Below are 20,806 nucleotides of genomic sequence, written 5' to 3' on the forward strand. Positions count from 1 at the left end.
TTCTACCCAAGTAAGTTACTTTTCTTCATTTCACCCCTTGAGTTTACCATCAGCTATGTACCACAAGCTTTTAATCCCTCTTCTTTTATATTGGAAAGTAAATCCTGTACATCTGAAATTAAAGAACTCTTATTCCATTGAGCACCACTAGGTATTTTATTCACAAGCAGAGGTTACTGATACATTCTAGGAAAAAGAGTTAGAAATTTGAAAACACTCAAAATGTTTAAGATACATCTTAATCTGTAGTGCTCTAAAATCATAAAGGAAGAAATTAATGCAAACTGCATGGGCTGCTACCTAATCAGATGGAAAACGTCCTTTTTCAATCGAATTTTATGATAGGACTACATATGGCAACTGCTTATGTGTCAAAATAACTTTGCATTCAGTATGACAACGGTCTCAAACACAGATATGGAATGATAAACATTTAGGAGAAAAAAAAATTTAGAAGACTTAAGGAAAATTTAAGAAGTAGCATTTCTCAATTACCACGAAAGAAAATGTTGTAAGAGACTAATTTTCAGGACAAATGAAACAAATTTTGTTCATTCCCACAAAAGGAGTAAATCTTTACAGAAGTCTAAAATGCAAAGTTACAGATTCATAAGGAAGAATTTCCTGCTATATGGAGAAATCTCAAGTCAATATTTCAGATCTGAAGAAAGCAGCAGACTGGTTTCTGTTATGTGCCACTGAATAATACTGAACACCATGGCATAAGTGACCCAAGAACTACTTACAAAAAAAAAAAAAAAAAAAAAAAAAAAAGACAAGTATAACTAGGAGGAATAACGCAGCAGTTGGGACTGCAGATGAATTAGCTGATCCAGAAATTCCTCTTCAGTGTCATCTGTGATTTATGAAGGGCAAATGTTTATTCATGTTGAAAGTAAAGAGTTGAATAACACACAGTGGGTATGCTTGTAGTAAATCCAGAAAGATCTAAGTTCTAAGCAATGCTATTTTAAAAGAACATTGATTTAAGTCAAACATTGCAAAAACATTCTCTTTCCAAGACTTCTCAAGCTAAAATATACCAACTTTCAACTGAAAATTTTGAGTAAGAAAATTATCAATATCATGGCTCACAAAATGAACGGGAGCCTTCCTTCTTCTGACTGCTACGGATTACGTACTGTTCAACAGCATGGCATGCTCACACTAGGGCTTCTCTCTCAAATCACTGGTTTGTTTTCAATTACCTAGCCATTTGTTTTCATAAAACATATAGGAACTTAAGATTATCAAATTATCTTTCTCAGTCATGTTCGAAAGTTATCACTTGCAGCACTTCCTTCTCTCTAGGAAATCATGCCGAAACTCAATTACAATACAATGATGTTAACAACACAGCTATAATGTTAAGGTATGAAGAGAACTTGATAAGCAGGTTTGCCGAACGAAGTCAGGAGAAAATTCAGTGGGTCTCAGACCTCAATCTCCTGCACTCAGCCCAAAGCAGCAATCAGATACAGAGAGCAAAAATAATCTGCAAAGGATCAAAATGATATTTGGAAATAACTTTGAAGACAAAGCCTTTCCTACAGGGACTCTCTTTAACTGAAAGCACTTAATGAGCCTTGTCACATTAGGGTTCTGCGTTGTGACGGGTCCATACTAATCAGATGGATGCCGACATGGCCGCTGTTCCAATCCAGTGAAGCATATTCAAAATTCCATACATCAGTGGTTGCACTCCAACTAATTTATTAATAAGTGATAGCACTTTATTGAAACTATGTCTTTGGATACAAGACTTGTACTGTTGGAGCTGATGTATCAAGACTGTAAAGCTCCTATTACTGCTGCTGAAAAATCACTGACCTAAAAATGCTTTCCTCTGTAGTTCCAAGCCCATTAGCGTCTGTTTGAAGATTCAGGTGGAAAATTCCCCAAATGAAAATTTACTTCTTGTCAAATCCACTAATTGTGAGAGAAGACATGGGTCATTAAAATCTCCCACTTGATGCTGCTGGAGTTGTTGGGGTTTTTGTAAAAGAGGTATTTAAAAGAAGAATTCTCTTGTTCAAAAGTCTAATGATGCCAAGTGGCATCTGATTCAGACACATTCAGAATAAACTTGCTTTTTAATCAATGAACTTGTTCTGTACTACAGTAACATCTAAGGTTGAAACACTTTGCGGAACAGTTCTTATGATTGTGGAATTGGACTGAATCAGGTTGACTGAACACTAGATATCATAACAGAGTACACTACTGAAACTAGTGAAAAATGAATCTCTGGCAACAGATGACATCCAGTTACAAACAGGATGCAACTTTCTACCAACTTTAAACGTACCTTCTTCCTATGTGGGTACTATGGATGAAAGGTAGAAAGCTACTACTTGAGCTGTAATGCTACATGCAAATTTTACAGTTTTATTTCATTTTTAACAGGGCATCAGTATTTCATCAGATCACATGTGGCCTTTCCAATTTGACATCTGCTATTCAAAATCACCAGAATTCACTAACAGAGGAGGGCAATCACTTCACCATATGTTTTTTATTAAAATCTGATATCAATGCACTTCTCTCAAGTTCTCTATTACCATATTTGAGTGTCATGAAGACCATAAAAAACAAGGGAAAATATAATGCTGTCAAGGATTAAGTTTCATTGTCTGAAGCTATCAGGAAATTTGTATCTTAGTGGGAAGTTAGAGATTCTCTCACTGTATTAAGTTGACTGTTTTAAGAATGTAATTCTCAGAACCTGAAAGAGAAAATTGGCTTGCTTTGAGCCCGTGCCCAAACCCGAGCCCTTGCACCCCCACCCCATCCCATCATTAACACTTATTTGAGCTTTGGAACATTTCACATATGTTTACCATGGATTCTAAAGCATGAAACTAGCACTGTTTTACGAGCAAGTGATCTACACAAGGATAAAATAGAATCCTGGTTTCCATAGGTCCATGTCAAGGTAATCACAATCTACCCATCTATTCTCTAGGTGTTGAAGTCAATTAAAAAATAAAAATCAGTGGGCAAGAACTCTCCAAGAATGACATTTTCATTTTTTTTCCTGCTGAAACATTAAGGATTTTTCAATGCCACTGCTGTTCATGAATTTCAGAACAGTTTCTGGATCCAGGTTTTGAACAGATGTGGTATTGGCAAAATGTTTCACAGATTCCCCCCCACCCCCCATCCCTTTTTTTTTAAACTAGAGGGAACTAAACTGTTTATAGCAAGAAATAGGAGGCAGCAAGGGAGATCACAAAAATAGAAGAGGCTGCTCTCAATTAAGGATCTCCCCAGAGGACTTTTGTTCCTACCAGGTGTTTAGAACTGCTTCTCTTTGCTGTTGTTATTAGGTTTCCCCTGAGAGAGGGGCAGAATTTTTCATTTATTTTCTCCAGCCATACTAAACAGCACATTAATGCTGAAATATAGATCACAGAAAGTCTTCAAGGGACGCTGGAAAAGGGCCCAGTATTACAGCAGGGAACTTCCATAAAGCAACGAAGACGACCGTTTTGATTACAAGTTTTGGAAACTATGATGCAACTTTTTGAGAACCATGTTCAGAACAAGAAGAGAAGAGATCTGGGAGTGCTAGCATCATATGGAACCAGACTGTTACCCTCCTCTCTTCAGAGCAAATCACATACTATGGAGACTTCAGTATAAGCTTTTACCATAACAGCACAGATCTATGTTAGGCTTCAAGTAGGAAAAAAAAAAAAAAGAAAGAGGAAAAAAAAGAAAAAAAGGAGTCAAGCACTTCTAATTTACTTGGAAATAAAGCCTTCATGCAGACAAACTATTTCAGTAACCCCATTAAAGAACAGCAATATAAAAGCTCGGAAAAATCTTAAGTTTATGCTCATGGAGGTACAAATAAGGAAAATGAAGGCTAAAGCCAGTCTGTAATTTAACATATTCAGAAGAAAAATTGAGAATTTTAATCTTTTGATATCTTAAATATCACTAATTTCAAATATCTCCCCTGATCCAGAGGTAAAAGCAGTGTTGGAAGTAAGAAAACTTATCTGAGAATAGACTTGTATGTTAGAAATGCTGTCCTGTATGCATAATGATGCCAACATTAATTTATACTTCACACTTGAGACATACATAGAACCCTCTCCTCCCCTCAGTTCACAATCAGCCTGGAATTCTTCTGTTTCTTAAGGACAAAATAAATCCATACAAACATTTATTCCACCAGTGAATATACAATGCAAATAATTTATCTCATCAATAACCCTCATTTATGTAATCAGAGAATCCTTTGAAAGCCTATTTTAAACAAAAAGGATTCCTGGTACTTTGGTTTCACATCAATACTTCTATTCTAGCTCCCTGTACCTCACTTTGAGCAAAAAGTTTCACTATGCATGCATGGTGCAGCCACAGCACAACCAACTTCAGGAAAACATGCTACTGCTCTGCAAAGGGATGTGTTCTCCTACATGAATTACATTTCCAAGATAAAGCCTGAGACCTCATAGAAATACACTCTTAAGCATCTTACCTGCTTTGTCATTTGCCAAACACAGTCGATGAACTGAAGGAAAATAGGAGATCTGTCTGCATCAGCATGATCATCATCTCCATGTCCTACTCGCTGAAAGTCAAAACAAACTTTTCATTTCAGTCTAGTGTATTTACAGTACCATCCCGACACTTTAAAGCTGAGTAACTCTTAAATATGTTCCAATGGTGAACAAGACAAGCAAATCTTCCATAATGCTAACCTGTATTTTTCAACTCCTAAAAATGCATCCCAGTATTCACTTATGGACATGCCTTTGCTATTGAGCAGAGCTGGAAAGACACTTTGTCAACAAAACTGTGCCAGCTGTTTCCCCATCTTTCACTGCACAGCCATGTATTTCTACCAGTGGGTCAAACTGGTAGGTATTTACTAAGACTGTACTGAAACAACAATTATTCCATATGCACCTGCCATAACTACATGGCATTTCTCCTAAATCAGAGCCCACAAAATGTCATAATAATTTATGTCCTAATTCCCCACTAGCCCATGTGTTAAATAAACAAACACTTCAACCCTAAATCAGAGTAATGGTTCCAGCAATTTTACCTTCTAGACACCTTAATTGTTTTCCTTGTTTCTCCATTCATAAGATGGAGCAATGTGTTACAACCCCTCTTCCTCTTAAAAAAAGCATGTGATTTTTTTTTTAACCATGACATTCAAGCCACTTCATTCTTATTTACTTTATAATATACCTCACACACAGATTTACTGTTAAAAATGAACAGGTCACAATTCTCTGACACACTCACACCATTAAAAGGACACCAGAGATAATAACTAAAATGCAGCAGAGTACTGCGAGAAAGCATGCTATTCAAAATAAAAGCCTTGAAGGTGACAAACTGCATGCTAAATCTTTCAGCTTACCATTGCAAATCGGTGTCCAAAACTTATCCATTCTTTCTCTATAAGAACTTCAAACCCCTTGATAGTTCTGTAATAGCTGTCCAGCATAAGCATAGCTAGTGCAGTAAGCTGTGCAGTTCGATCCCAGCCATCACTGCAATGTACCACTACAGATGTTTTACCAGATTCAATTTTATCCGCAATTCTTACTGCTCCAGCAAGAAGCATCTTAAATAAACAAAAATAAACAAACAAGCGTATTAAATACTAACCAAAACTCTACCAAAAAGAGTTATCGTTTTATACTCTTACGGTTAATATATTTTAAAATTTCAGATTAATTACATAATCATCTGGATGACATTGCTCTAAATTAGAGATTTCCAAATGGTGGCATACATAATCCTAGAGGTACAAAAACTGTGTGCACTCTGTTGTCCAGGAGAGAGTTCTTACCAGCTGTCCATTATTAGTAGCACATAGCAAAAGAACCTGGGAATCCCTTCTCTAAATTAAATATGAAATTCTGTATCATGATGAAAAGACACAAATACTGTGTAACCTATTCCAAAGGCTGAAGGTGCAATGTTTTCAAAGTTCATTTTCACAGTAATCAATCACTTACTTCCTCAGCTTTCAATTCTCAACTACCAAGCTTAGAGAAAGGGACAAACTATCCAGCTAATCTAAATCAAAACACAACCCAAAACAACCCAGAAATCGCTGGCTGGGAGCCTGTGCTGATTTGTTGGTGCATGAAGTAAGTATATGTTGTATTCAACCCATGAGCAGACCATTAATAGTGTGGATTCAGAAGCATGCTGGAGAGTAAAGGATAGAGATGGCACAGGACTGAGATCACCCGTGTGAACTTGTTATTCTTCTCCCCCCCAAAAAACCCTCTCTTGTTCTCTTATGCTGCTCTGTAGTTTTTTAAAAACTTGAATAATCTCTCTCCTGTGAAGACTTGTCTCTGTAACACGATCTATCATGGCACTGTAAAATATGTGAAAAAAACCAACCACTAGAACAGGACCACAGGAGAAATTCCTATTCTGCATTCCAACATCAGAAAACGGAATCTTGCAAAATACTTGCATTTTTCCCTTCCCAAGCATGTAAAAACATCTTCTGGGAAGTAGGAAAGCCAGCGCCCACTGGAGAAGCTGTGCACAAGACCAGTCTTCAAAGCTATTTCAAGAACCATGCTTCAGAGACAATTTTCATTGATTGTATCTTGCATTGATTGTATCTTTTATGGTAAAACTGAAGGATGCCAGGATGGAAATATCAGGAAACAATACAAAAGCTTCTATGGGATAATAGAGCTTGTGGTCAGAGCTAGTTAATTGCCAATTACTTCAGTTACAAAACTCCATTGCACTAAAAAAGTGCAAATATTAAAACAGTTTGGTCTTCAATAAAAGCAGAAAACTAATCTATATAACATACAGGTATGCAATAGCTTGCTCTAAATTGTCCTAAAGAGAACACAGATGCCTCTGAAGGAGTACAGCTGAAAATAAAAGGATGGAACAGATACGGGCAATAAGCAGAGAATGGGAGACAGAAAACATAGTTACTATTAATGCAGTAAATATCTATGGAGTAGGTGAAGCATTTTTTTCTACTTTGGACAAAAGCCTTTAGAAAACAGCTTCCTCCACAAACTATTATTATTCTTTATAGATGTTTCAAAACTTAGCAACCATCCCAGTATTTCAGTTAGGGCTCCTAATGAATAACTGGCTTTGGATTGGTTTAGAAAATGAGGATTGGTTTAAAAATAATTAATAGCACAAGTTCTACCCTGAAAGTCAGAAAATACCCTGGAGGACATGAGGAAACACCCTGGGTGTGCAAAAAGCATGAAGTGACTCTACTCCTGTTGTTACTACTGTCTTCACATGCACAGAACATTATTGGTGCCTCCCCAGACACCCCTGGACCATCTTCAAAGTGCTGTGGGTGCCCAGTGCTAGGAAGGTGAATTTCCAGTAATGCATCACATTAAACTGGGACACAATCGCGCTGGTCTGGGCCCGGAAAACAAAAGATGTGTTAGAGTAAAGCTGTGGATTTGTTATCTGCTATTACAAGCCAAATGGGATAGGCAAGGAAGGTGAGCAACTCCTGGATGAAGACACAGGGAGATACTAGCAACACTGTTATGGCAGCTTTTAAGAAATCAGGCTGCAGTTTGTGCTGTCAATACCATAACATGAAGTATCACCTAAGGGACAGATTCATGAAGAATGCTACATGTGTGTCAACTTTTTAAAATAATTTAAATGAAATTTCATATTGCTATGCTATTGTCATCTGTGCAACAGTGGTATCAAGGTCCACTTCTGACACCTTCTAAGCCCAGCAACCCCACTGAAGTCAACGTCAATGAAAGGTGACCACTGGCCCAAACAACTCCACTTTTAAAACTAGACTACTGTATTTAAGGCCAGGCTGATAAGAAAAGGCTTCCAGATACTCAGATTCCCAAAGCTGTTTGAAATAGTCCAACTTCAAGAGAACAAGAAAATTAAACTGTTCCCAAAAGATCATTAAATTTGTTTCATTCTGAATTTAAGTGTTTGCTCCCTCTACTGGTTCTCCTGCAGCAGTTAGCAAGCACTAGTTAATAGAAGAGTAAAACTAATGAACAATCCCAAACAGGTTTTGCATGAGTGACATTTGAGCCAGTTGCTAATAAAACAAATTCCACTCCATCCATATTCATCATAAACAGGGGAGTGAATGTGTAATGAAATAATCTATTCTAAAAGCATTTCAGAGGTTAGTGAAACAGACTGTAAAACTGAGTATGGTAGTGATTTATTTTAATATTATGTTAAATAATAGAGCAGATTATAACCCCGTAGAGCACTGGCTATAAACAGCCCATGAAAATGTAGGTGCCCAACACATAAACACTAATGTTGCATTGAAGGAGGGAAGGATGAGAAAGACTGCAGCATTTAGTGTCAAGTCCTTTTGGCAGTTATTCAAATATAATCTGAAGTTCCCAGGGCATTCTTCCAAAAAGCAGGGATAACCTTGGACTGCTCACAAACATTCCCTCTCAAGAAAATAAAACATTGTCCATCACCAAATACGATACTGTGCTATCAGGAATTAACCCATTACCTACCAATACATAAAACTGGAAATACAAAATTATTATGGAATGCTTAAAATGCTATGTTCTAAGTGACCATTTAAAAATCAAGCTTTTTTACAAGATTATTCTGATCAAAGCAATATGCTTAAATCTAGACATTATTTTAGTAATATTTTCAGAGATGCAAGTTAAAGACATGGTTTAAAACAACAACTGATTTTTTGAAACATCAAAAGTATTTTACCCTTATATATTCCAGCCAATGTGTGGAGTCCACATTTGATAGCCACCGAGCCTCATCAATAGTAGGATAAACTATTTCTTTAAGTTTACGCAGGGATTCTCTCATTACGTGTATATTATGAATTTCCAGGAAGACCAACTCTGCATTTGGGTAGGCACTTTCACTTTCATATCCTCCACCTTTTGCCTGTCATTCAAAAAGTAAAAACAAACGAAAAAAAGAACATGTACAGGACTTCAGTATGAGGTTAAGAGAGTTATTTTGATCACGTTTCAGGATTTTCTGAGAGAAAGGATTATTTTAGCACTAATAAAAACATATTTTTGGCTTTTTTTTTTTCTAAGAAGCACTAAGGTATTTTTTTTAGGTGAAAAATTCTAATTGTAATAGGCTACATTTGATAATACATTCATATACCTGCCCCTTTTTACTAACGTAACCTTTGGTCTTCTGTGGGCTTTACTGCATCATTTCTCAGCTATGTCTTCATGCTGCCTTCAATTCCTGCCAGCCTTTCCAAAACGCTACAAGCAACCCACCTTTCTTCCCATGCCCTCTTTAGAGACCCTTCTTTATCTCTTTTCAACATGAACTTCTTCTCACCTCATCTCCTACTCAATCTTCAGCCTTGTAATATAGAACTACTAGTGCTAGTTATGATACCAACCTACCTTGTTTGTATCTGCAACACTATTCTGTCTGGCATCAAAGATGATAAGTTTATGTGACTGAGCATTGGCATCCATTATTGTCTGCAAATATTTTTCATCTTCTTTGCAGCGCTTATCATTTGGGCCTACCGACGGCTGACTGCATCGTGTTATTGTTGCTTGGCTCTCAGGATGAATCCAGGATAACACCTGGAATAAAAGAAAATTATTTTAGTTTACTACACTACTATAAAAGCAGCAGGCCAGAGTGCAATTAGACAATCACACTGCCTACAAGGCATTATTTCCTGGCAAATCAACAAATGCAAGTTTAAGGACAAGCTGGTGCAAAACAATATTGACAGCACACTAGCACTGCTCATCCCAAATCTGAGCTTGAAATACAAAGTGATTCTAAACATCTTAGCTTTTATTTCTAATGAAAACTAAGCCTGCTACTGCATCTTCCTAATTAGAAAAAAAAAGATCAATGGAGGAAGAAAAACTTCCATGTGGAAGTCTATGGACCTGTACACCTCCTTGCTAAGCAGATCTACAGCACGAAAACCGTCACCATCCAACATATTTAAAGGGATTAAATATGGGGATTATGCTACCTGCAAAACCTGTCCATTCTCAAGAAAACCACTACAGCTGTAGGACATTCCAGACCAAATCAGAACACAAGCTAATATGTGAATTAGCATCAGATACCATTGTGGCTTAGAAGTGTTAACTCCAAGCAAAAATGTATTACATGGCACAATAACCAAGCAATCAGACTGACATTTGAGTTGCTCTCTTCAGTTCTAAACCCACCAAGCCTAATTCTTCTTTCTTTGCCTCCCCTTCCCAGGAAGGAAGCCGGCCCACTGTTATTTAAAAAAAAGCCTAAAAGAACTCTGACCATTTCTTATAAACTACAAATTTGTAGAGCACTTTTATCTCCTTGTAAAAGTTTCACTTACTGGAACTCTGCCTTTTGCTCTAAACGCTGCCACCTTTGAGAGGTCATCATCCTTTACACTGGTTGGCACAACAAGAATAGCAGGATACGTATCACAAAGCTCATAGGTGCTGTTAACTTTGGATATTTTCCAACTCTCATTGGGCAAGCCCTGTATGAAAGCAAAACATTTTTGTATTTTTCAGGTTAGACCTTTACATATCTGAGATTGGGGCGATGAAAACTTTTATATGCTACGTACTTTTTTCTTTTAAATAAGCTATAAACTTTAGATCTTCACATAAACCAAAACACTGAAAGTCTTTCTTATTTATTATCTTTAAAACTGATATGCAAAATAACCATTTGAATAGGCTGCACACTCAGGTAAAAAGTGATCATATAGTGAAATAAAAATAGTTTTGCAACTAGGAAACTGTAGATTTACAATGACAAACTACAGTTACTCTTCTGTTTAATGCTGCTTATTCAAAAGCAAATTTTTATAAAGCCTATATCTTCTAGAAACAGTACTTGAAAAATGGGGATTTAAGAATGCATGTTAAGATAGACCAGTTTGCTCAAGTACTCAGCACCCGTTATCTCCATCAACTTTAGCGGGCACTCAGCACTCTCGAAGTCAGGCCACTTGTATTTTATTATCTAAACATGTGATCTAGACAGCCTCTGTATGTGCACCTAGAGCTGAAAATTTTGAGTAACACACAGAGACTACACAAAGTACTTATGTAACTCACCTGCCTCTTATATTCTGCCATTGGATCATACACTTTCCAGCCATTAACAGCAAACTTTTCTTTATAACTGAATGCAAAAAGAGGCTAAAGACAACAAAGCAAAGGCATAAATTACTGTCTGATGGACTGTATGCACAATAAGCTCCAAAACAGTGAACCTTCTAATATTTAAAATGTAACACTTCTACAACTCTTTAACAGCAGACAATAAAACCTTCAGTCAAGACTGGACAACACTGTGCTAGAAAGAAAATGAAAGACAGTTTCATCCTTCAAGAACATGCTATATAATTAACAAGATCAAGATAGGAAACAGTCAGAGAGAGTTGAAGCTACTTGCCTGTGATCATACAACACATCAATGGCAATGCCAGGATGAGGAAATTGGTCTTCTACCTCCCAACCAGTTCCTTACCCATACAAGCAAATGAAATAGCGTTTTGCAGTTAACTAATAATAAGACTAATTGTACCTATTTGTTGTTTTTAGACAGAACTTCTAGACTGAATTATCTACTGCAGAAAATAAGAGTCAATACATACATATTTTTAACCAGCAACATTAGGCAAACCTAGATCTCAAGGGTTATGTACAAATTAACTAACTTCACCGATAGCAGGACATAGCATAATGTTTTACAAATTAATGCAAAAAGGAAACAGGGTCAGAGTAGCTTGTCTGCTCTGTAACAGATTTTATGAATCAACATTTCAATGTTTGTTATACAGCCCTTGTATTTCCCCACCTACACTTCACAAAAAGAGGAGGGCCAGTGACAGCCTTCTGTACACCTTAAGACTTACCAGCCCATTAGAAACAGGAAATGCGCGTGTTACAAGGTTTTCAAAAATCTCCAATCTGTTCTGCTCTTCCTGTTTATAGGCCAGCCGCAAATTTCTCATATCCTGTCAAAAATAAGTTACACTATTTTACTCTATGATAAACTAAAAAAAAAAAAAGCAGTTATAAGAAATTTGATTGAAGGCAGGCATATATGTAGCACTAAGTCACTGACATCATCTAACCCACATTCGAACAGAGCACTGTAAGTGTCCGTATCAGATGACTAGGATCGTCATTAGAGTTGCTAGGTATCATAAAAATAGCCATTTTTCTTTGAATTCACTCTTGAGACAAAAGGCAGAAGTGCTTAAGACTGCAAGTAACACAAGAGGAATTGAAATACATTATGTAAATGAAGCGGGGTTCAAATATGGGGAAGTGATCAGACAGAAAACCACCACATGTGCATGCAGATTCTCTTACAGAAAAATGAAATTAAAATACTTGAATATGAATAAATCTCTACCATGCCATACCTTGCAAACTATTTCTATACCACATGAGTTGTCTCCATGGCTCTGCACTCCAATTTTTTCAACTCTACTTATGACTCCAAGGGGAACATCAACAACAAAAGGTGGATCCTGAAATTTGTATATAAACCAAATGAATTTTGTTACATTAGGAGGAACACAAACTAATATTATTCATGTATGTTTCATTAGAGACAACTGTAATTCCTGTTTAATAGTCTGCTGTGGAACATCATACTTCACTTACACCAAATTTGTCACTTTCTGAAATCCTCTTCAGCAACATTCCTATCTGAAACAATATGCAGATAGATAGTGAAGTCTTACCCTTTCAACACTTTTGATATACATTCTGAAGTCCGTCACTGTTAGTGTACCACTGACTGCTCCCATAAATGGACAGATATACATAACATCTTTAGCTGGAAAACAGACCAATTAAAGCTTTGTTTTACTATTACAGACATTGGTTCCATCAAAATCTATTTCCATTTAAAAATAGCACGATTTTTGCAGTTCCAGAAGATTTTGATCCTTGACCTCTATAGGAAAGCCTACTCTTCAGATGCTGTCAGGACTGAAAGAGCTCTCTTTATCTCAACGATGAAAACAATCAAATTCCTCAGTCCCACTGCTGCTCAGCAACTACTGAGCAACTGAGGCTGGGCTCAGCTAGCATGGGCTGCAGTGAGGGCAGGCAAGTAATAAAGCACCCTGCTGGTATTCTTAGCTGCAGGTGGCTCTGGTCCCTGCCCTGAGGTGTGAAGCACCCACACTCACCTCAGAGAGAGAGCATCCAGGTGGGCAATTACTGATGTGCACGCAACTGACCTCCAAGTAATTCAGTTATATGCCCGTATCTTTGTTTTCACTTTTATTTGAAACAGCTAGTATTCTTTTCTAGCCAAGTACTGGACTGCTAATACAGAGCTTGCCATCACAGGCCAGAGTGAAATAAATCTCATTAAGAACTGGAAACTAAGTTTTCCGTAACTTCATCTTCTTTGCTATCGCAATTTTGAAGCTTTTGAATCTATGGAGTATTCTTGGCATCCCCAAGCAGAAATACAACCTATACACCTATACGGAATAAACTAACCCTTGAAAAAAAAAAAAAAGATTCATCTATATGGAGCAAGACAACCTCTGGAACTGATTTCTCCTTCCTACATTTGGATTTAAAAGACAAAGAAAAGAAATACACATCAAATCAGCTAATTTAAAGTGGTATTAAATTAAAACAACAAAAGTCAAAAGGAAATAATATTCTGTTTTTAAATAAATAAACTAGTGATTTAATAGGATTCAGTGTAGTACTCAACAGTATGCTTACCAATAACTTTGATTGATTCTCCAGGAAAAAGTGGAGCCTCTTCCATCTGTGCTAGTTTGTTTCCATCCCGCAGCGCCTGGCAGAAATCCAAAACCATGAGTAAATCTCACTTTCCATCTGTACTACATCGATACATTTTGATGCAAAGTGCTTTTACTACCAGATTACTGGAACACAAGAAGTGTATCTTTTTTTACAAGGCACAACTGTATTAAACAGTACCAGAGTTAAAAAAAAAACAACACGCACACAAAACTCGGTATTATTTACACAGACATACATGTTAGTAACATATCAGTAATAAAGCATTTATGCAACGATTAGTTTCACATGCTAGCTACATATAGCATACAAAAATATGAACAACAAGATCAGCCAAAATTTGTAATTAATAATTTGTTAGTCTTTTGCTAAATGCAGGTACTGTTTTGGGTATGTTATCTACTTGAGAACATTTTAAAGCTCATATTAATTTTTTTTGCTATTCTTAATGTTGTTTATTTAATGTTTGAGTATTTTCATCTGAGAGAATTATACGGCAGAAGCCTTATTTATATAACATTTTAATTTCGTATTTTTGATAGCAAGAAGTCAGAAGCACCCCAGGATGCTCTATTTCAATCAATATCCTACTGAGAGTGCCACAGGTTATGGAAGAGGTCCATTATAGGAATTTTGGATCCGGAAGATCAGATTAAGAATGAAGTAATAATGAAATATAGAAGAACAATTAGCAATTTTAAAATAAGGGCCAGTTCCATAAATTTTCATTTAGGTCAATGGCTTCATTCCTGAATGATACAAGATTGATCCTTTGGGTCCTTTGTTGGCGGCTAAGATTTACAACGTACTAAAGATTTTAATTAAGAATAAAAGGGTTTGTGGGACTTTTAAGGGCCATGTAAGAAAGTGATCTCTTTCATGTCAACATGATGAGATATTAAGGTTTCAATTTTTTACATCCTGAAGTAAGAATAAATATAATGGGCTATATTACAGTAAACAAATAACCCTTCCCTTGTATTACAGCTCTGATCCACATACAAATAATTGGTAGGATTTGTTTGCCTCCAAAGAAACTACCCCAAGCCCTAATTAATAAATAATTTCTAGAGATATTTAAATTGATCTCTTGCTTTAGATTTTCTTGAAAACTAACAGAATTTTATATTCAGCACCCAATCACAAAAGATGATGTGTAGAGAATTAGCCAATACTTACAAGCTTAGAAGGATGGATATGCTCTGTCAGATAGGGGCTTACGTGCAGTATGACATTTTAGACTACATGACATTACACAAAAACCCTACCTAGCGCATAACTGGTTAGCACACTAAATGCTTTCTACGGATTCTCTTGCATGAGAAATATAAGATTTGTATGTAGTGTACAAGTACTAATATTTTGTACCTTGCTACACAGTTAATGAATGAAAGATGAGTAAAACTTGCCACCTGATCAGGTTCTGCTTCAGAATGATAGCCATTGTGTCCATCCTGAATCTCCTGCATTGCATGAGGCAGCAGTAGGGCAAGAGAGAAGTAACAGGAAAAAAACATGCAGACAACAAGTGAAAGGACAGAATCTTTTCTTTTCTGTTTCCCTTTTTTTTTTTTCTTCTTTCCTTAAAAAGACAGCATATACTTTAACTCCAGTTTAGCTATTCAAAATCTTCCACTCCTGGTACAAACTACTTTCCACAGAAAGGAATCCAAGCTATTAGCACAATGCTTTTAATGTTATTTGGCACAACACAAAATGAAAAATGTAATCCCTTTTTCACAAAAGAGTCAGCACTGGTAGATAAGAACATAAAAGTATGTACTGTCTTTTTAAGACAAACAACCTTATAGTGAAGAAAATTAATTCAAAGTATGCCACATGCTTATCAATAGAAGAAATTGAGTACAGCTTGCAATGGTAGTATTAGGGGAAAACTCATGCAGTCTTTCAAGGAAAAAATAGGTCGACATCAAATAGAAGTATCTAGACAATTTTTGAAAATGCTTTACTGTGTAAAACATGTTTTAATTGAACTTTCAGTTTTATGGCTTCACATATTTTTCCAGCAACTCCTGTGTTGGAAACCTAGTCAGTAACTTTACAGAACCTAAAATTACTCCTTACAGCAAAATATGCAAACAATTCACATTTTTATGTTAATTTATTTTTGCATCATATTGGCAGCAAATCCTGAACATTAATTAAATGTCTTTAATAAACATAAGGTCCCTATGCACTTCAGAGAGAAGCACAAATGTCATAGGGTCATATGAAGTCATTGTTTTAATACGTTCAGCCTAAATTGTTCTTCCATCTTCTTTCTTTATTAACTGGAGAGAAGTTGTGCTCATGACAGTCTATTATTCCCAGTTCACGTGCAAAGAACTTCTCACTTGATAGACTGTAAAACCATCCTCAGTCTAAATTTACAAATGTTCACTAAAGTCAATTTTTCTCTTTATAATATTTCTAAAGAACCCTCAAAAAAAAAAAAACTTAGAAGAAGGACTTCAGATATCTTCAGATAATTTGAACACTACAAGAGTTTAAAAAGTTATAATTAATTAAAAAACCCTTTCAAATTATAAAGGACTCCTAATGTTTATGTATTGGTGGAATTATGTTAAATAGAAATTACTTAAATTTCAGACCATAAAAATGTTGTTTCTGAAATTAAAGCAAAGCAGATATTGTGATCTCTGGAAGAAAACCAGGACAACCAGCAAATACACCAAAAGATTTTAAATAAATGAATGAGAGAGAAGCACAGCAGACCAGTCAAAGACCAAAGCCTTTACAAAGAACTATGAAAAACTGAATGAAAACAAACAATTTTTGTTACTCAACCCAGACCAATTATTTCAAGAGCTATCTATTAAAAAAAAAAAAAAAAAGATCAACTTGTGGATTTGTATGCTTGGACTAAACACATCATTTTCAAATATGTAAACAACAGATGAGAAAAAGAAATCATTCAGACTTCATCTCTTGGTTTGAGATGGAACAAGAGGTCTTTGTTTGAATAAAAGTGTTAGACACATTTCATGAACAATGTCAGAACACTGTCCAGATCATTTCTCACTCCATAAATGTTACTCAGAGAGAGAGGGACAGAAAACAAGGCATGCCCTTTTTATATCTCCAATGAACAATGGGCAAGACCTAGTCTCAAAACTATCATTAAAAAGATGCAGGTCATTGCACTAGTGCCTAACTTCAGACCTAACCTTCAATGCTACTACAGGGTGGTAACAATTAAGGTAAAACATGTACAAAGGCAAGCATGAATTGGTATCTTATTTAAACAGGATAGACAAAGACGTAACGCTTTTACCACTAATATTCTTCAGCATAGATAGCACGTTAGAGCTGCTAATATAGTACTCTGTAGTCTGAAGCATGTAAGCCTCAGTTGCAAGCATCCATTTTGTCAAAATTAATGTAATAAAACTGAAGTTAGTATTGCACATTCATAACATAATTTAAAAATACTGCTCTCTTACACATCGACTTTTATTGCTCATGAAAACATTGTAACATATAAAAAGCATTTCTATGGCAAAGAAGCTGTTGCACTGCATAGCAAAATGGTCTGACTGGTTCATAAAAACCATTAATGAGGTAAAGAAGAACGCTTGACACACCAAGATCTCACACAGCACAAAAGACAAACAGGTAGGAGGCCGTTTTACTGCTAGCCAAAGGTAATCTTACCGGTATAACAGGCCTCCTGTACACCTGTTAGTTAAAATATAAAATGTTATCCAACAAAACACACAGATTTGATTTGTTAAAGATACTATATCTTACTTCATCAGATTTTCAGAAGAACTCTACTTCCAAACATTTTAATTATAGCCAGATTTTGAAAGAACTTAACAAAATTATGCAGATCTAGTAGCTCTCATTTGCAGAATTGTTTTGGTCTAAAACCAATCTAGCCACTTCATTTTAGTGATGTAACAAATGCCAAGCTCTTTTGAAACATTAATTCCTAATCACCCTTTTATCCAGCTACAATGTGCTATTGTGAAAAGAGAAGAACGAACTTGGTAATCCTTCTAGGTGGAAGACAATAAGCCTGCAATAACAGCCATGAAGTATAACCACCATATCTTTTGGATTCAAATGGCAAAACAAGGATAGCGGCAACTCTTCTCAACTTATTTCTGAAGGTGTCTGTATTCAGCTACTATAATCTAGGCAATTTTCATTTATATGAACCCCTCATTCAAGAACACTCTCCAGGCAGAGAGCAAGTCAGAGAAGACATACGCAGCAGAGTTCAAACTCAGAGCGATATCATGTTGCTGTAGGGTTTAGCAAGCAAGAGCTCGCTCAGCGCTCTCTAGTTTTGATAATTCACTTGCAGCCCCTTTGCTTCCGTTTGACCCCCGCCCCCAATTACATTCTGGTAAGTTACACAGAGAAACATGAGTAACACCATTAGACACAAGAATCGATATATTTACCTGTTTTTGCAAACATAATGACTGAAATATTAAAAAAAGGATGGAAGAAAGAATAAAGCCGTGAGTTCCCGGTAAATCCAGCAGAAGGCAACAGAACTGCCTGACCAGTTCCAGAAGCACACACACACATCTGGCCCTCCCTGAAGGTTCCGAGTTGTTGTAAGATAGTCTCTAAATGCAGCAATTCAAGGTAACCAAAGGTAACGAAGACCCAGAAAACTGATCAGCGTGCATCAAAAGGGAAAGATGTCTCAAAGGAAAACTGAGTTATAAATGGGTGTTATCTTTTTACATGTGAATTCCATAGTAATAATGAATAAACCCAGCCTGTTAGCGGTACTGACTAAGCAACTAACCTTACCACTGAACTTCTGCAGAAGCTAAGTGCAAAGGAAACCCTCTCCTAAAGCATAGACACCTCTTCACAAGATACTGGTCCTGAACATAACTAAAGACATTCTAGGATAAAAAATTCCATGACGTTATACACAAATACGGGATTTTAAAAAAATCATAGCAATGCAATGATGCCAAATACAATTTATACACAAAAATCCTGAATACCACCAGGCTTAAATTTTTTTCTTTCATTTCTAAGAAACAGAGAAGGAAGGAGAGTTTTAATTATGCCTTAAAACACTTACTGCTGTTAAATAATATCCAAGACGAGCTGGGTACAGAGAAGGAGGTTATTTAGAATTAAAAAGTGCTCTTCATTCCAGAGGAATGTGTTCTAACTCAGAGATAAACTGAACACAAAGCTTACACACTTGGATTTTACTAAAATGAAGTCCTTGATCTACAGGGCAAATACAACATCGACAGCTGTAATGCAAGGTCTCCCACAATGTTTTATCAAAGATGTTAGCCTTGACCTGAAGTAAGCATTTGCAATTCAGCTGCCATAGTTTGGAAGAGCTACACTTTTTTATGAGTATAAGCTGCTGACTGTGCCAATAGTGTGAAACTCTGTGAGGTGAATTTTTAAGTAGACTACGGTCAAAAACATTTTGTGGATTCATCTTCAGGCTTGGGCTGAATCTGACCTGCTGTCACAGAATCTAAAATACACTGTTTCTGGACAACAAACTTTTTCATCACAGAGCATATTAGAAAATACGTTAAAATCCAGTTAAAACCAAGAAAAGATAAAATCTTCATCTGGCCATTTTGCATGAAGATCGTGAAACTGTTTCAAAGAAAAAAGGATCTAGATAGCAGCAGCAGCCTGGGTTTCTTAAAGGTACCTGAAAACACAGGTGACTTTTGTCAATTTGTAAGAGAAGGAAAACTGCACATGCTCCACTCTTGACAGTTCAGTTGGCTGGCTACATATAGAAAATGGCAAATAAGCATGCAAGAACAGGGGTAAAAAAGCATAATGGAACCTATCAGGTAAACCATACTGTGCAATCATTACCTTAATGAGAAAAGTGTTACTGGAAGGGAATGAAAAAGGTGATTTTTTTGTTTGTTTGTTTGATGTTAAGTTCTCTGTCTCTGGTAAAACCCTATGAAAAATGGTAAGTCATTTATGTTCTTTGCACAGTAACAAAGACATATGCATTTCTTTTTTGTGAGATATGGAGAGCTCAGTTCCGTACTCTGAATGACACATGCTATCAGCCTGTAACTACTGATCTACTTTACCAAATTTTTTTTTATGTAGTAATCAAAAGAAAAGACAACTCACTTCTGGCATTTTATTCAAAACATTGACTTTTAATTTTCCTTTCACCTCTCTCTTAATTTTTATTCCATAGACTTCAATGCCACTATTCTAAATACGGAGGAAAACACAAAGCAGATTCAAAAGACTCCTACGCATAATGAGATGTTTCTAGTTCTGAGACATTCAGCGATCACTTAAGCACTTGCCACCTGATAATCAAGGTAGCACTGATTATTAAGACTTTCCTGATCATTCACTCTTTTATCTTAAACAAACCAACGCATTCCTCAAGTCACTTACCCTGTAGTCTCTGGACACGCCTTCTGATGGGACAGAGCCTGAAATCTGACTAGAAATGGTTGCAGCTATCAGCTGTTTACACCATTCCACATGGGATCCAGTCGGGCTACAAAAACAAAGTATTTCAAATTATTTAGCAGTAATTCAAAATGTATATTGAGAACAGCACAGCCACTGAGCACATCCAGAAAACGAGACCATAAACGATGACTAACATAACAAAGATTAGCTTGCTTTGTGGGCAGAATGCAACTGTTTCACTGATCAAATTAGGGAAAAGGATTTTACTAGATCTTATCAGAGAGGTAGAGCTGTCAGTAAGTTAAAACGAGGTTAGGGTCCAAGGAACTTAGAAAAATACTGGTTTCCTTACCCACTGTAATTTTTTTCATCACACTCACATTTTTTTCTTAAAGCCATCCATGGCATGAATTTGGCCAAGTAATAGGAAACTCCTTACGCTTTCCTCATTATTATTTCCTGATTATTCAGTAAATTCTCAAAATTAAGTTACTGTATGCTAGTATTTCAAAATTTAAACTACACTAGTGTTGTATTCTATATTAGTATTAAATGTAGAAAATACATGTTTTCTAAAGGGTAACTTCTAATTAGCCATACTTCTTACC

The 20,806-nt window shown here is 36.2% G+C and overlaps 1 protein-coding gene across 3 annotated transcripts in view; it reads right to left on the reverse strand.

Moving 5' to 3' along the window:
* MTMR1 (myotubularin related protein 1) overlaps window positions 1–20,283 on the reverse strand; it is an 80,090-nt gene extending 59,807 nt beyond the window's left edge. The window contains exons 1-12 of one of the 3 annotated variants that reach the window (XM_075720532.1): window positions 20,178–20,283; window positions 17,448–17,471; window positions 13,731–13,806; window positions 12,725–12,819; window positions 12,401–12,508; window positions 11,885–11,986; window positions 11,082–11,165; window positions 10,346–10,495; window positions 9,399–9,587; window positions 8,728–8,913; window positions 5,390–5,596; window positions 4,493–4,585 (exon numbers count right to left, since the gene is read on the reverse strand). In XM_075720532.1, the coding sequence (XP_075576647.1) occupies window positions 4,493–4,585; window positions 5,390–5,596; window positions 8,728–8,913; window positions 9,399–9,587; window positions 10,346–10,495; window positions 11,082–11,165; window positions 11,885–11,986; window positions 12,401–12,508; window positions 12,725–12,819; window positions 13,731–13,776 (1,260 nt within the window). In that variant the 5' untranslated portion in view covers window positions 13,777–13,806; window positions 17,448–17,471; window positions 20,178–20,283. Of the gene's footprint in view, window positions 1–4,492; window positions 4,586–5,389; window positions 5,597–8,727; window positions 8,914–9,398; window positions 9,588–10,345; window positions 10,496–11,081; window positions 11,166–11,884; window positions 11,987–12,400; window positions 12,509–12,724; window positions 12,820–13,730; window positions 13,807–17,447; window positions 17,472–20,177 lie in introns of those variants that run through there. The other 2 variants (XM_075720534.1, XM_075720533.1) reach the window with 2 other exon arrangements.
* Between the last annotated feature and the right edge of the window lie 523 nt (window positions 20,284–20,806).

The sequence above is a fragment of the Pelecanus crispus genome, chromosome 13, assembly GCF_030463565.1.
Source record: "Pelecanus crispus isolate bPelCri1 chromosome 13, bPelCri1.pri, whole genome shotgun sequence".
NCBI lineage: Eukaryota > Metazoa > Chordata > Aves > Pelecaniformes > Pelecanidae > Pelecanus > Pelecanus crispus.